The 12,328-nt window shown below is 36.4% G+C and overlaps 1 protein-coding gene across 6 annotated transcripts in view; it reads left to right on the forward strand.

The window, feature by feature from the left end:
• The window catches only part of TAF2 (TATA-box binding protein associated factor 2), an 83,048-nt gene extending 70,921 nt beyond the window's left edge, over positions 1 to 12,127 (forward strand). For 4 of the 6 annotated variants that reach the window (XM_067711402.1, XM_067711399.1, XM_067711403.1 and 1 more), the window contains 2 exons: positions 449 to 571; positions 11,532 to 12,127. In XM_067711402.1, the coding sequence (XP_067567503.1) occupies positions 449 to 571; positions 11,532 to 11,824 (416 nt within the window). In that variant the 3' untranslated portion in view covers positions 11,825 to 12,127. The remainder of the gene's footprint in view (positions 1 to 448; positions 572 to 11,531) is intronic. The other 2 variants (XM_067711401.1, XM_067711404.1) reach the window with 1 other exon arrangement.
• Positions 12,128 to 12,328: the final 201 nt, after the last annotated feature.

Consider the following 12,328-nt stretch of genomic DNA (forward strand, 5'->3'; position numbering starts at 1 on the left):
AATGTTCCTGTTTTAAATATCTTCTGTAATCCCTAAATTATTTTGATCTATTTGTTGAGTAAGTATTATAATAGAATTTATTAATAAGTTTTGGGGGGAGCAGGCATGCTTTACTATATGCAAAGTTCCACATAAATAATAAAAAACATGACATGGTTCTGCCCCAGAATGTAGACTCCAAGTTAGATGTTCAGCAGTCCAGTCAGGTATACTGTCTTTCTTGAATGTGTATTTTTCTCAGACTTAAGTATATTGGAACCATGACAAAGAAGTAAATCAAATGGGGGATCTTCAGTACTTTAAAAAAGTAGTATTCTTTTTATTATTGGAATTTTACTGTTGAACTGATTCTGGCTTTAAGGTTAATTTATAAAAACCTTCAGACTGTTTTCTTCTTTGGGGAAACAAAGAAATAAATCCCTGTTTTCGCTCTTCTTTGGCATTTTAGGGCTCTCTAAATACCGGCCAGCCAGCTCCCGATCTGCTTTAATCCCCCAGCACTCATCAGGTTCTGATGGCACACCCATCACAAAACCCCAGTGGAATATGGAACTTGCACGAAAGGGAACAGGTGAAATTATTATTATCATTGCTGTTGTTTTGCTCAAGAACGAATCTATTAACTTCATAAAGTTTCTTTATCAACTTAAAGAATACATTAAAAACGACAGATCTCAGGACTTGCTTTTCTTGTAACACATTGACTCTATATTATCTGACATAAAGACTTTTTTTTCAAATGTAAGCTACATATATTATTATTTTTTATTGAAGTATAGTTGATTTACAGTGTGTTAGTTTCTGATATTACAACACAGTGATTCAGTTATACATATGTGTATATATATTCTTTTTCAGATCCTTTTCCTTTATAGGTTATTACAAAATATTGAGTATAGTTCCCTGTGCTATACAGTAGGTCCTTGCCGGTTATCTATTTTATGTATTATAATGTGTATATGTTAATCCCAAACTCCTAATTTATGCCTTCCCCCCTTTTCCCCTTTGGTAACTGTAAGTTTGTTTTCTTTGTGGGTCTATTTCTGTTTTGTAAGTAAGTTAATTTGTTTTTTTTTTTTTAGATTCCACATATAAACAAATATCATATGATATTTGTCTTTCTTTGTCTGGCCTCCTTCACTTAGTATGATAATCTCTAGGTCCATCCATGTTGCTGCAAATGGCATCATTTCATTCTTTTTTATGGATGAATATATACAGTATTCCATTGTATATATACACCACACCTTCTTTATCCATTCATCTGTCGCTGGTCATTTAGGTTGCTTCCATGTCTTGGCTATTGTATTTAAATAGTGCCACTATGAACATTGGAGTGCATGTATCTTTTTGAATTATGTTTTTCTCTGGATAAAGGCCCAGGAGTGGGATGGCTGGATCATATGGTAACTTGATATTTTTAGTTTTCTAAGGAATGTTCATAGTGTATTCCTTAGTGGCTGCACCAATTTACATTCTTATCAGCAGTGTAGGAGGGTTCCTTTTTCTCCACACCCTCCAGCATTTATTATTTGTAGACTTTTTGATGATGGCCATTCTGACTGGAGTGAAGTGATACCTCATTGTAGTTTTGATTTACATTTCTCTAATAATTAGTGATGTTAAGCATCTTTTCATGTGCCTGTTGGCCATCTGTATGTTTCTTGGGGGAAGTGTCTATTTAGATCTTCTGCCCATTTTTTGATTGGGTTGTTTACGTTTTTGACATTGAGCTGTATGAGCTGTTTGTGTATTTTGGAACTTAATCCCTTGTCAGTCTCATAGTTTGCAAATATTTTCTCCCATTCTGTAGGTTGTCTTTTCATTTTGTTTATGGTTTCCTTTGCTGTGCAAAAGCTTTTAAGTTTCATTAGGTCCCATTTGTTTGTTTTTGTTTTTATTTCCATTACTCTAGGAGACAGATCCAAAAAGATATTGCTACGATTTATATCAGAGAGTGTTCTGCCTATGTTTTCTTCTAGGAGTTTTATAGTATCCAGTCTTACATTTAGGTCTTTAATCCATTTTGAGTTTATTTTTGTATATGGTGTTAGAGAATGTTCTGATTTCATTCTTTTACATGTAGCTGTCCAGTTTTTCCAGCACCATTTATTGAAGAGACTGTCTTTTCTCCATTGCGTATTCTTTCCTCATTTGTCACAGATTAATTGACCATAGGTGCATGGGTTTGTTTCTGGGCTTTCTGTCCTGTTCCATTGGTCTATGTTTCTGTTTTTGTGTCAGTACCATACTGTTTTGATGACTATAGCTTTGAAGTGTGGCCTGAAGTCACAGAGCCTGATTCCTCCAGCTTCGTTTTTCTTTCTTAATATTGCTTTGGCTTAAAGACTTTTAAATTAGGCGTTTTGCTATTTCAAAAGTAATATACTCCTATTGTATAAAACTTTGAAATAACAGAAAAGTAGAAAGGAGAGAAAAAAAGCATCCCGTATTTAATGCCATTTAAAGATACTCATTATATTAACATTTTGATCTTTTCTTGCAGTGCTTTTTCTAAGAATACTGTAATATGAAAATGTCAGCCTCAGTAGCAAGTGTGAAATCTAAAGCTTCATACTTTTATAAAATATAAAAATCAACTACTTACTTCCCTCTCAACCTCCCCCTGACAGGTTTACAATTGGTCATTCATGGTCAATCATGAAGACTTGATGCTATATATAACTAGAAAACTAACATATTTTGTCTTTTAAATTTATTTCATACTAATTGGACTTAAATTTATGAAAGATAATTCAGTTCAGATGTGGCTATTACCTGTTTTACTATTGTACATTGTCTTCTACTTACCCTGTTCTTCTTTTGCTTAGAAGACTATAATCCAAATAAAGAGTAAACTTGTGATGCTGATGAACAAAGATTCAGTTTTCAAGTTTTGGAGGGACAGGGAGTGAAAAACAAGATACATAAGCAAAATCATTTTTAAAGAATACTTCTTCCAGAAGTCATTAGTCAGGCTTTAAAATTCCAACTGATGGATTTTGTTTATATAAACCATGTTTTTATCATATAAACAAAAGAGTAACTGTTTAATGATTTGAGGAGCTTAGGGATCAGCTGTGATTAGTAGGAGACTGAACAAAAGCAACACCTCAAAATATTTTGGTATCGAGACCCCAGACTGTTGGTTGCTTGTATCTCTTTGTGTGTTTTATGCATTTATTGTAACAGATTCTCACAAAATATATTTCAGAAAGAAGTCAGCTGGAGACTTTAGCACTTAACTTTAATAAGTGAATTTTGACATTTCTCGGCCCTTGCCGATTTTGTATTCTCTGTTTTTGCTTTGGGATTTGGTATAAATTTGCTTTATTATCATTATACTTATTAAAACTTTTTCAGACACGAAAAGTTTTCTACATCTTTTAAAATTATGAAGCGTAGGGCATATCAAACCTCTTGATATAGTTTGAGAGTGATGCTTCTGCCTATCTTCCATGCCTTTAAAAAAAAGTAAATTCTGTCTAAATTCCAGCAGTCAGATAAATTCTTGTTCCAGTAAAAATTCTGAGTATGTTTGTTTGGTTTATCCTAGTGATGTGGCATGCTAACATATGAATAGAAACAAATCTTAACACCTTTTTGTGCCCACCAGTGTGCCTTTGTTTCATATTGCTTTAAAAATTACATTTTTACTTTTTTTGGAATCTCTTTACAGTCTTATATTTCTCATGGCATCTTATGGGAAGACTGGAGAGGAGATAAAGGGGTAGTGGTAGGGAATAGGAAAACATTAACATTTTAGCTTTGGTTGCTTCAGTGTAGGGCCCTTTTATGTCACGAAGTAAATTGTATACCAGTATATTATATAGACTGATCTGTAAAACTTAATTTTGAATATATTCTTTAATGTGCCTTTGTAATTTCCCTTAAATGTAATTATGCTGTCCAGTACCCTACGACCACTGAGCAAGTCTTAAAATTCAACAGTGTCATTATTAGAATTTAGAAAACATTTGTTTTACCAATGGTAGTGTTCCAAAAGTTTATTTATACATGTATTTATTTTGGAATTCTAAAAACAGTTTTCCCGTAGACATATTGTTATATTTGATAAGTAGCTTTCCTGAACTAGCCAACAAAAACCCTTTTTAACTTATACTGAAGAATAGAAGTATCAAACCTAACCACTGTGTGTCACAGTATTTCTAAGAGAAAGGGTACTAAGAGCTCTATATTTTGGGCTGTTGGAAGCACAACTTTAACCTAACCCAGGTAAAGTTGGCAGTAAAACAGGAACAGAAGCTGGGATCTCCTACTGTGGTAGCTGCCTTGGCCTGGGGTTGAGAGTTGGGGGTTCTGGAGAAGAGGCACAGAATAGTGGTAAGGGAAGCTGTGATCTCTCTTAAATCTCTAGGGATTCTAGATTAAAGTTAACAGGTGGGTTTGAGGGGCCTTATTGAAGCTTATCCAACTGAGGCATCTTTTATTTGGCTATAGAATTCTTACAAACATTTTTGAAGTAGTTGACTAAAAATGAAGAGACTGCAAATAAAGATTTGGATTTCCAGCTTCTCTTGAAAAAGTTAACTGAGAGGCCCTCTTAGGCAGGGATGTGCTTTCCATTCCATTGATTCCTTCTGTGTTTGCACCCGGTAGTCTGCTTACTCATTTATGCTGTCTACTTAGGTTGAAGGCTTTTGAGTTTGAGACCCCTGGTGTTTTTTTTCATGTGCTGAGATGAAGTCCGAGATGGCTGCCTCAGAGCCAGCGTGCCAGATGGCAGTTGAGAACTGGAATGTGTTGCAGACGTCATCTGGAAGGGGTGGACACTGTTAAGTAGAGGATAGGTCGTGGTTTACTTTCTAACACCCCACCAGTTTTCTCTTTCCTTGCATATGATAGTGAGGGGCATATTTTAGGGTAGGGATGATATGTGTTTGGTAGGTTAAGCCATTTGGGGTAAGAAAGGAGAAGCGGCAGGGATGTTTTCCTTCATTGCTTAACTTTCTCCTTCTCCTGAGTTAAGGAAGGGAATCCGGGGAAAGGGCTGCGTGGGTCGCATGGTGTGATGGGTTGAGCATACCACATCCTCTCCTCTCCCACCGCTGCAGCGCCTGAGGCCGCTGGTCTGTCTCCCAGGTTGCTGCGGGGATTGCAGTGATGAGGAGCGGAGGGAAGTCCCTGGTGGTTTCTGTAGGGAAGAAAAGAAGAGTTGCTGCAGTTGCCTAGCCAGGGCTGCTGTACTATGTGACAAATTCTTGCCTAAGTCAGAAAAGCACTATTCTGGTATAGAAATCCGTTTAAAAAAAAAAAAAAGCTAGAGTTCTTTCTTTTGAAAGTCTAATATGAAAAAGACTTTGATATTTTTCTTTAAATTATAATGATATAATTCTACACTTTACTTTTTTGATCTAAAGAAACTGAAGAACAGACTTCACACATTTCCTAATAGAAACTGCAGGTTTTGTGTTAAATTTAAATGTATACCTAGTGCGATAAATTTAATAGAATTAGCAGGTTACTCACTGTTACCAGCACTTTTATCAGATGGGCCCGAAAGCTTCCACCTTAGGTGTGTATTAAGTACCCCTTTCTGTTTGTTTTGCATTTGTTAAATTGACTGCAGCTAACCCTTATCCATAGTGAATTCAGTAGGTCTCTAGGAAAGATTTTATGTTAGATAGAACAACAAAACTGAACATGTTTTTTTCTTTCCCTATAACATGAAATAGGCAAATCATAATATTGTGAATTATTTTTATCTCCTTTTCTTGGTATATCTCCTATCTGCAATAGAGACATATATTTTGTGTCACTAAAAGTGCTTTCATTAGTTTTATTTTTAATTTTTTTTAAATTTTGTTTTATATTCGAGTTTAGTTGATTTACGGTGTTAGTTTCAGGTGTACAGCAAAGCGGTTTAATTATAAAAGGGCTTTCATTAGCCTTAAAATGAGTGGCACCTAACCTTGGGTGGGCCTCAAGTTCCCAGGCATCTTGTAAACCCCTAAAATGATATGTGGGATTATGCATTGTGTCACAGGGATGGTAATGTATGCATTTTTCTCAATAAAGATTATATAGTTGACCTCATTATGCTAGTGTGAAAGTAAGCTCGTATGTGTCCCAAATCTTACTGTTATACAGGTCCACATGAGAGGGAAATTGTACTTTCTTATCACCTTGAATTAGACCTGGTAAAAATTATTCAGGAAAGAAATTAAACAAATAAAAAATATATATTGTCTATAATAAATGAAAACTTACGAGCTAAAGGTTAGTGGTGATGCTAGGGTAACATTAGGTTTTATTAGATGTTCTGTTGTTAGAAACACTATTCTAATGAATATTTCTGTATATATTTCTTTGCACTTATGCATGAGCACGTTTGTGGGATATGTTTCTAGAAATGAACTTTCTAATTTAAAAAATATGAGCATTGAACATTTTCACGAATAGTGCCAATTTGCCTTAACTTCTCCTTTTTAAAAAACACTTTTATTATAGAAAACTGTGAAGTAGTCAGACTAGTATAATGAACCCCCATGTATCCATTACTCAGATGCAGAAATGATCAATCAGTTCATGGTCAGCTTTGTTTTTTATCTATACCCTTTCCCATTTCCACCTTTCTGAATTATTTTGAAACAAATCCCACATATCATTTTATGCATAGGTAATTTTGTGTGTATCTCTAAAAGATAAGGACTTTAAAAAGTCATAACCACAATAATATTCTTGTACTTTAAAAAATAAATGACTTTTTCATATCATTAAATATACAGTCACTGTTTACATTTCAGTTGAATCATAAATGCCATTATTTTTATTTTAATTTTTAACAATTTATTTGTTTGGATCACTGTCCACATAGGGTCTACACATTGCAGTTGGCTGATATATCCTTTACATCTTTTAAAATTAAAAGTTTCCAGTCCATTGTTTTTTCCCCTTTACAGTGTTATAAACTCCAGGGTTTTGATCTGTAGTTTTCAAGTCTGTATTTTGCTAATTGTATACCTGTGGTGTAATTAACATGTTAGAGTCCTCTGTATTTCCTTTAAATTTGTAATTATATCTAGAAACTTAATTGGATTCAGGGTTATAGATGGTAGTGTGTTCTTCCATCTGGAAGCATACAATGTCTGGTTGATTTTTTGTGAGGTTAGCCACTAAGGTGTTCAAGGCCTGGATCCATTAATTCATTAAGGGTTACAAGATGGTGATATTCTAATTCATCTTTCTGTTTTTATTTATAAGCTGATTATTTCTATAAAGCTAACTTGCCCCTCACCTGCTGTTAGCCATTGGTATAGATCATATAGCAAAAGAAAGATAAAGACTTGATTCTCTCTATGTATTTAATAATTTTCAAAATAATAATTTGGCTAGCATCCTCCAATGGTGATCAATTAGTTCTAGTCCATTACAGAATATTATCAATTATCAATTATCAATTACAGAATATTATCAATATTCAGATTTTCCCAGCTTTGATTGGTGAGAACTCTTGACTCTTGAGTTCTTGAGAAGGCTTTAAACTTCCTTTCTATTATTATACCAGATGTTTCAGGCTCATCTTGTAAATATTCTAGCCAGACCTGGAATCAGCCATTTGTCCTAGGAGTCCTGGTTTCTAACACCTTTATCCTTGGATCTAGCTAATCCATTGTCTTCTTAATAGACTTCATACAAATCAAGAGAAATGCAAGAATTCTAATCAGTATATCTTGAATGCAAAGTGTAAGATTGCTAGACAAGAGATTGAATTTACTTTTGAAGTGGCTATTAGTATTCCTTGGAAAAGAGTACACTCAGTTGTATACTTGGCAGTTGCCTCTACTGGGAAGTACAGTTTCTAGTATAATTGTTGGCTTTTCTGCAATCCAAGTAGGTGTTTAGGATTAGATGATGAAACTTCTCTCAGTGCAGAAAAGGACCTCAGACTCCCAGTAGTGCAGACAGCCAATTGGAAAGCTGCAAAGTCTCTTGATGTAGACTGACTAAATAATGAGATAGGAGTTAAAGGAATTTGTTTATGAAGCTCTATTACTCCTTCTTGTCACTTGGCTATACTCTGTTAGGTAGGGACCTATATTCCCGTATTTATAGAATCGAGAATATATTTATATAGTTCATTTAAAATATAAATTAAAATTATATAGTGGCATATTTAACTTAACTATAAATCAGATATCTCTCAAATTTTTTCTTTTTCTGAAGAATATCTGGGCACCAATTATTGCAAAAGATAGAGTCCCCAAACTAGCTTATATATATAAGCTCGCTCTCTCTCTCTTTTTTTTTTTTTTTTGCGGTACGCGGGCCTCTCACTGTTGTGGCCTCTCCCGTTGCAGAGCACAGACTCCGTACGCGCAGGCTCAGCGGCCATGGCTCACGGGCCCAGCCGCTCCGCGGCATGTTGGATCCTCCCGGACCGGGGCACGAACCCGTGTCCCCTGCATCGGCAGGCGGACTCTCAACCACTGCACCACCAGCAAAGCCCCAAATTACATTTTTTATATTCATGATTTTTTGGTAAAGCTAACACTAACAGTAATGTAAAAAAAAAGGGGGGGGGCTTCTCTAGTGGCGCAGTGGTTGAGAGTCCGCCTGCCGATGCAGGGGACACGGGTTCGTGCCCCGGTCCGGGAGGATCCAACATGCCGCGGAGCGGCTGGGCCCGTGAGCCATGGCCGCTGAGCCTGCGCGTACGGAGTCTGTGCTCTGCAACGGGAGAGGCCACAACAGTGAGAGGCCCGCGTACCGCAAAAAAAAAAAAAAAATGTAATTTTGCGGTAGTAAAATGTGAATAATTCTTGCGAACAGGAACTGTAACACATTAGCTTGTTCTAAAATATTGGAACAGTGCCCGACACAAAGAAGGTACAGTAGTCCATATCAGTTTAATGAATGGTCTATAATAGTTTCTCTACTTTATTCCTCTCTCTTCAAAATCAGTGACCTTCAGAATGCATTTAGTTTGACTAAGTTCACCTGACATCCTATTTAAAAAGAAACACAACAGTTGTATAATTCTGTTATATTCATTCATTCATTTAGCAAGTTTTGGGGAGGTGGAGGTATGAGGATGCTAGATGCTGTGCAATACACTGGGATACAGAGATGATGCCCTATCCTCAAGGAGCTATGAGTCTAATGAAAGAGACCCCAAGATAAAACGGTGTGCGACAGTGTGCACCATGCCATGTGCAGATGAGCAGAGTGGCTGCGGGCACAGACTCTGGAGTCCAGGCTCTTTGGTTTCGTAGCTCAGATTTGCCAGTACCACCTTGGGCAAGTCACTTAATTTCTCTGTGTCTTAATTTCCTCGTCTGTATTATGTTGTGGGAACTAATTTTTTTGGGCAGTTTGGGGAAAACTTCCCTCAAAAATGACATTTAAGCTGTTTTAAATTAATAAGAACCTAAAATGTTTTTTTCTTTTCCTTTCTCCTCCTTTAGGTTACAGTTTAAACATAACTTCCTTGGAGAAGTTTGTCTTTGATTCCCACTGCCCCACTAATTTAAGTCTCCTGTTATGCTCCTGTTTCACTCTGTGTTTTGTCTTTTTATTAATCGGGAGTACTTATTCAATTTCGTTCTTCTTTGCTACTTTGTAAGCTCCAGGAGAACTGAGATCTGTCCAGTTTATCCCTGTTTTTCCAGTTCCCATGTAGTTCCTGATATTTGTAAATGAATGTGCAAGTCAGAAAAGAAATAAGGGAAGGGCGTTCCAAGCATAGGAATAGCATTTACAAATACACAGAATTACGAAAGGGCTAGTCTGGAATATATAGAAAGGAATAGTGGAAGATAAGATAAATTCAAGAGAGATTGTAAACTGTCCTTAAAATTAGTGGTGAAAGTGATTTTTAGAAAACTTCTATGGTGATGCTTGTTTTGGTAAAAACATGGCTTGGGGCCGGATTGGATCAAAACCAGCACTGAGAATTTACGTTTTAAAAAGGAAAAGAAACTACTGCATTAAAGTCCATTTTAGTGAAAAGCTTGGTTTTTTGACTACTCTGAATAAAAAATATATTTTTTTTCAGAAATTGCTGCACTGAAGTCTAAGGATTTTGTTCTGCCAGTAGAACTACCTGAGTTTTTAAACAAGTAATCATGATAGCTTTGTTTTTAGGAAGATAACTATGCACTAGGGCCTCTGAACTTCAACACTGTTGACATTTTTGGCCATGAGAATTCTTTGCTCTAGGAGGCTGTCCTGTGTTTTGAATGTTTGGCAGCATCCCTAGCCTCTACGCACAGTCAGGCTAACACTTCCTCCCCCCATCCCACCCTAATCGTGACAACAAAAATGTCTCCAGACATTGTCAAACAACCCCTGGGGAGAAAAGTTGCCCCTGTTTGAGAACCGCTGCTGTGAAGCTATGTAAAGTGTGGATTCAAGTGTAAGACACTTCAGGCAAAGAAACCAGTTCATAGGAGACTAGTACTGTGATCCAAATGAGATGAGGTGGTCTGAATTAGTACAGTTGCAGGCGAGATAGAGAGGCAGATTAAAGAGATTCTTGTAAGTAAGAATAAACAAGATTTGGTAAGCAGCTAGATCTGGAAGGGAGGGCACCTGAGATGATTAAGTTTTTTTCTTACTTGGCTGCATGTAAAGCAGTGTCATTAACCTAGAGTAATAGAGAGAGAGAATTCTCTGGGTATGGCCCAAGAATTGTAGGGTATGGAGGAAGCAAGAAATTCCCGTACACTAGAGTCTGAGAACTACTCACTATTATAGATTCCTAGGCTGATAGAACATTGGAAATGGAAAGAACCTTCAAAGACATTTGATCCATTTCTAGGTGAGATAAAATACATGCTGAAGTTTTTGGTTTGACATTGCATCTAAGTTATATTTATACTATACTGTAGTCTACTAAGTGTGCAGTAGTGTTGTGTCTAAAAAAATGTACATACCTCAGTTTAAAAATGCTAACTATCATCTGAACCTTCAGCAAGTCATAATCTTTTTGCTGGTGGAAGTATTTTGAAATATTGCAAAAATTACCAAAATGTGACAGAGTGACTAGAGGTGAGCAAATGCTGGTGGAAAAATGGTTCCAATAGATTTGCTCGAGGCAGGGTTGCCACAAACCTTCATTTGTAAAAAGCGCAGTATCTGCAAAGTGCAATGAAACGAACTATGCCTGTAGTGCTAATCTCCCCCCCACCCGAATACCATAGAGCAGAACTGTGGTTAAGGAGCTATGTTTTCATTGACCGATGTCAGTCTTAATCTCTAACACACACATCTAGTCATTGTCACTTCATAGTACTTTAAAATATTGAATATTAATTTTTAGAAGATGGTTGGATAACACACTGGTATATATCATAATCTGTATAGACTACAAGGAATTGAAATACTCACTTCCTGGTCACAATGCTGAAAACTTACCTGTGTGTAACTAATTGGATGTCTTACTTGGATACTTCTCCCATTCCTGATTTTTTTCATGGAAGTGATATAAACGCTTGGGAATCCATTGTCTTTTCTGTACTGTCACCAACTCCCTCTTACTTTCATTTCACTTTCCTTGTTATTAACAGGAATTCATTTGGGTGTTTTTAATCTTGAAGGTAAAGAACAATCACCTTTGGAGATGAGTATGCATCCAGTTGCAGCAGCTCCACTCTCAGTATTTACTAAAGAATCTACGTCCTCCAAACACAGCGACCACCATCACCACCATCACCATGAGCACAAGAAAAAGAAGAAGAAGCACAAACATAAGCATAAGCACAAGCATAAGCATGATAGCAAAGAAAAGGACAAGGAGCCTTTCACTTTTTCCAGCCCCGCCAGTGGCAGGTCTATTCGTTCTCCTTCTCTTTCAGACTGAGAAGGGGACAAAGGAGACCTTTTCCTCAGTGTTCAGAAGAATATATGTAACTAAAGCTTTGTCAGCTATAAAGAATGATAAAAGGAAAAAAAAATAGTTGCCTCCCATAGAGATTCAAGTTCTAAACATTTGATTTACATTATTTATACAATTGAAATCTAATTAGGAAAATGTGTTTTATAGTTCTGAATAAACCATTTCATCCTGTTTCCTCCTTAAAATACACACACACACACACACACACACACACACACACACACACACACACACACACACACACACACACACACACACACAGCAAACCCTTTCATAAGGCCCTTATATCCACTGGCAGTCCCCATTCACATCATGATCTCCATGTGTACTGCCAAAGTCAATTATGTTTTAAAGCCTTTGATGGATGTTATGGGGCAAAGTTATGTTTTAAACAGAAGCTACAGCCAAATCTGTGGTAAAACCACTATTTCCAGTGAAATATTGTATAACACCATTTGGAACTACTGA

This window comes from Pseudorca crassidens, chromosome 17 (genome assembly GCF_039906515.1).
Source record: "Pseudorca crassidens isolate mPseCra1 chromosome 17, mPseCra1.hap1, whole genome shotgun sequence".
NCBI classification, from domain to species: Eukaryota; Metazoa; Chordata; class Mammalia; order Artiodactyla; family Delphinidae; genus Pseudorca; species Pseudorca crassidens.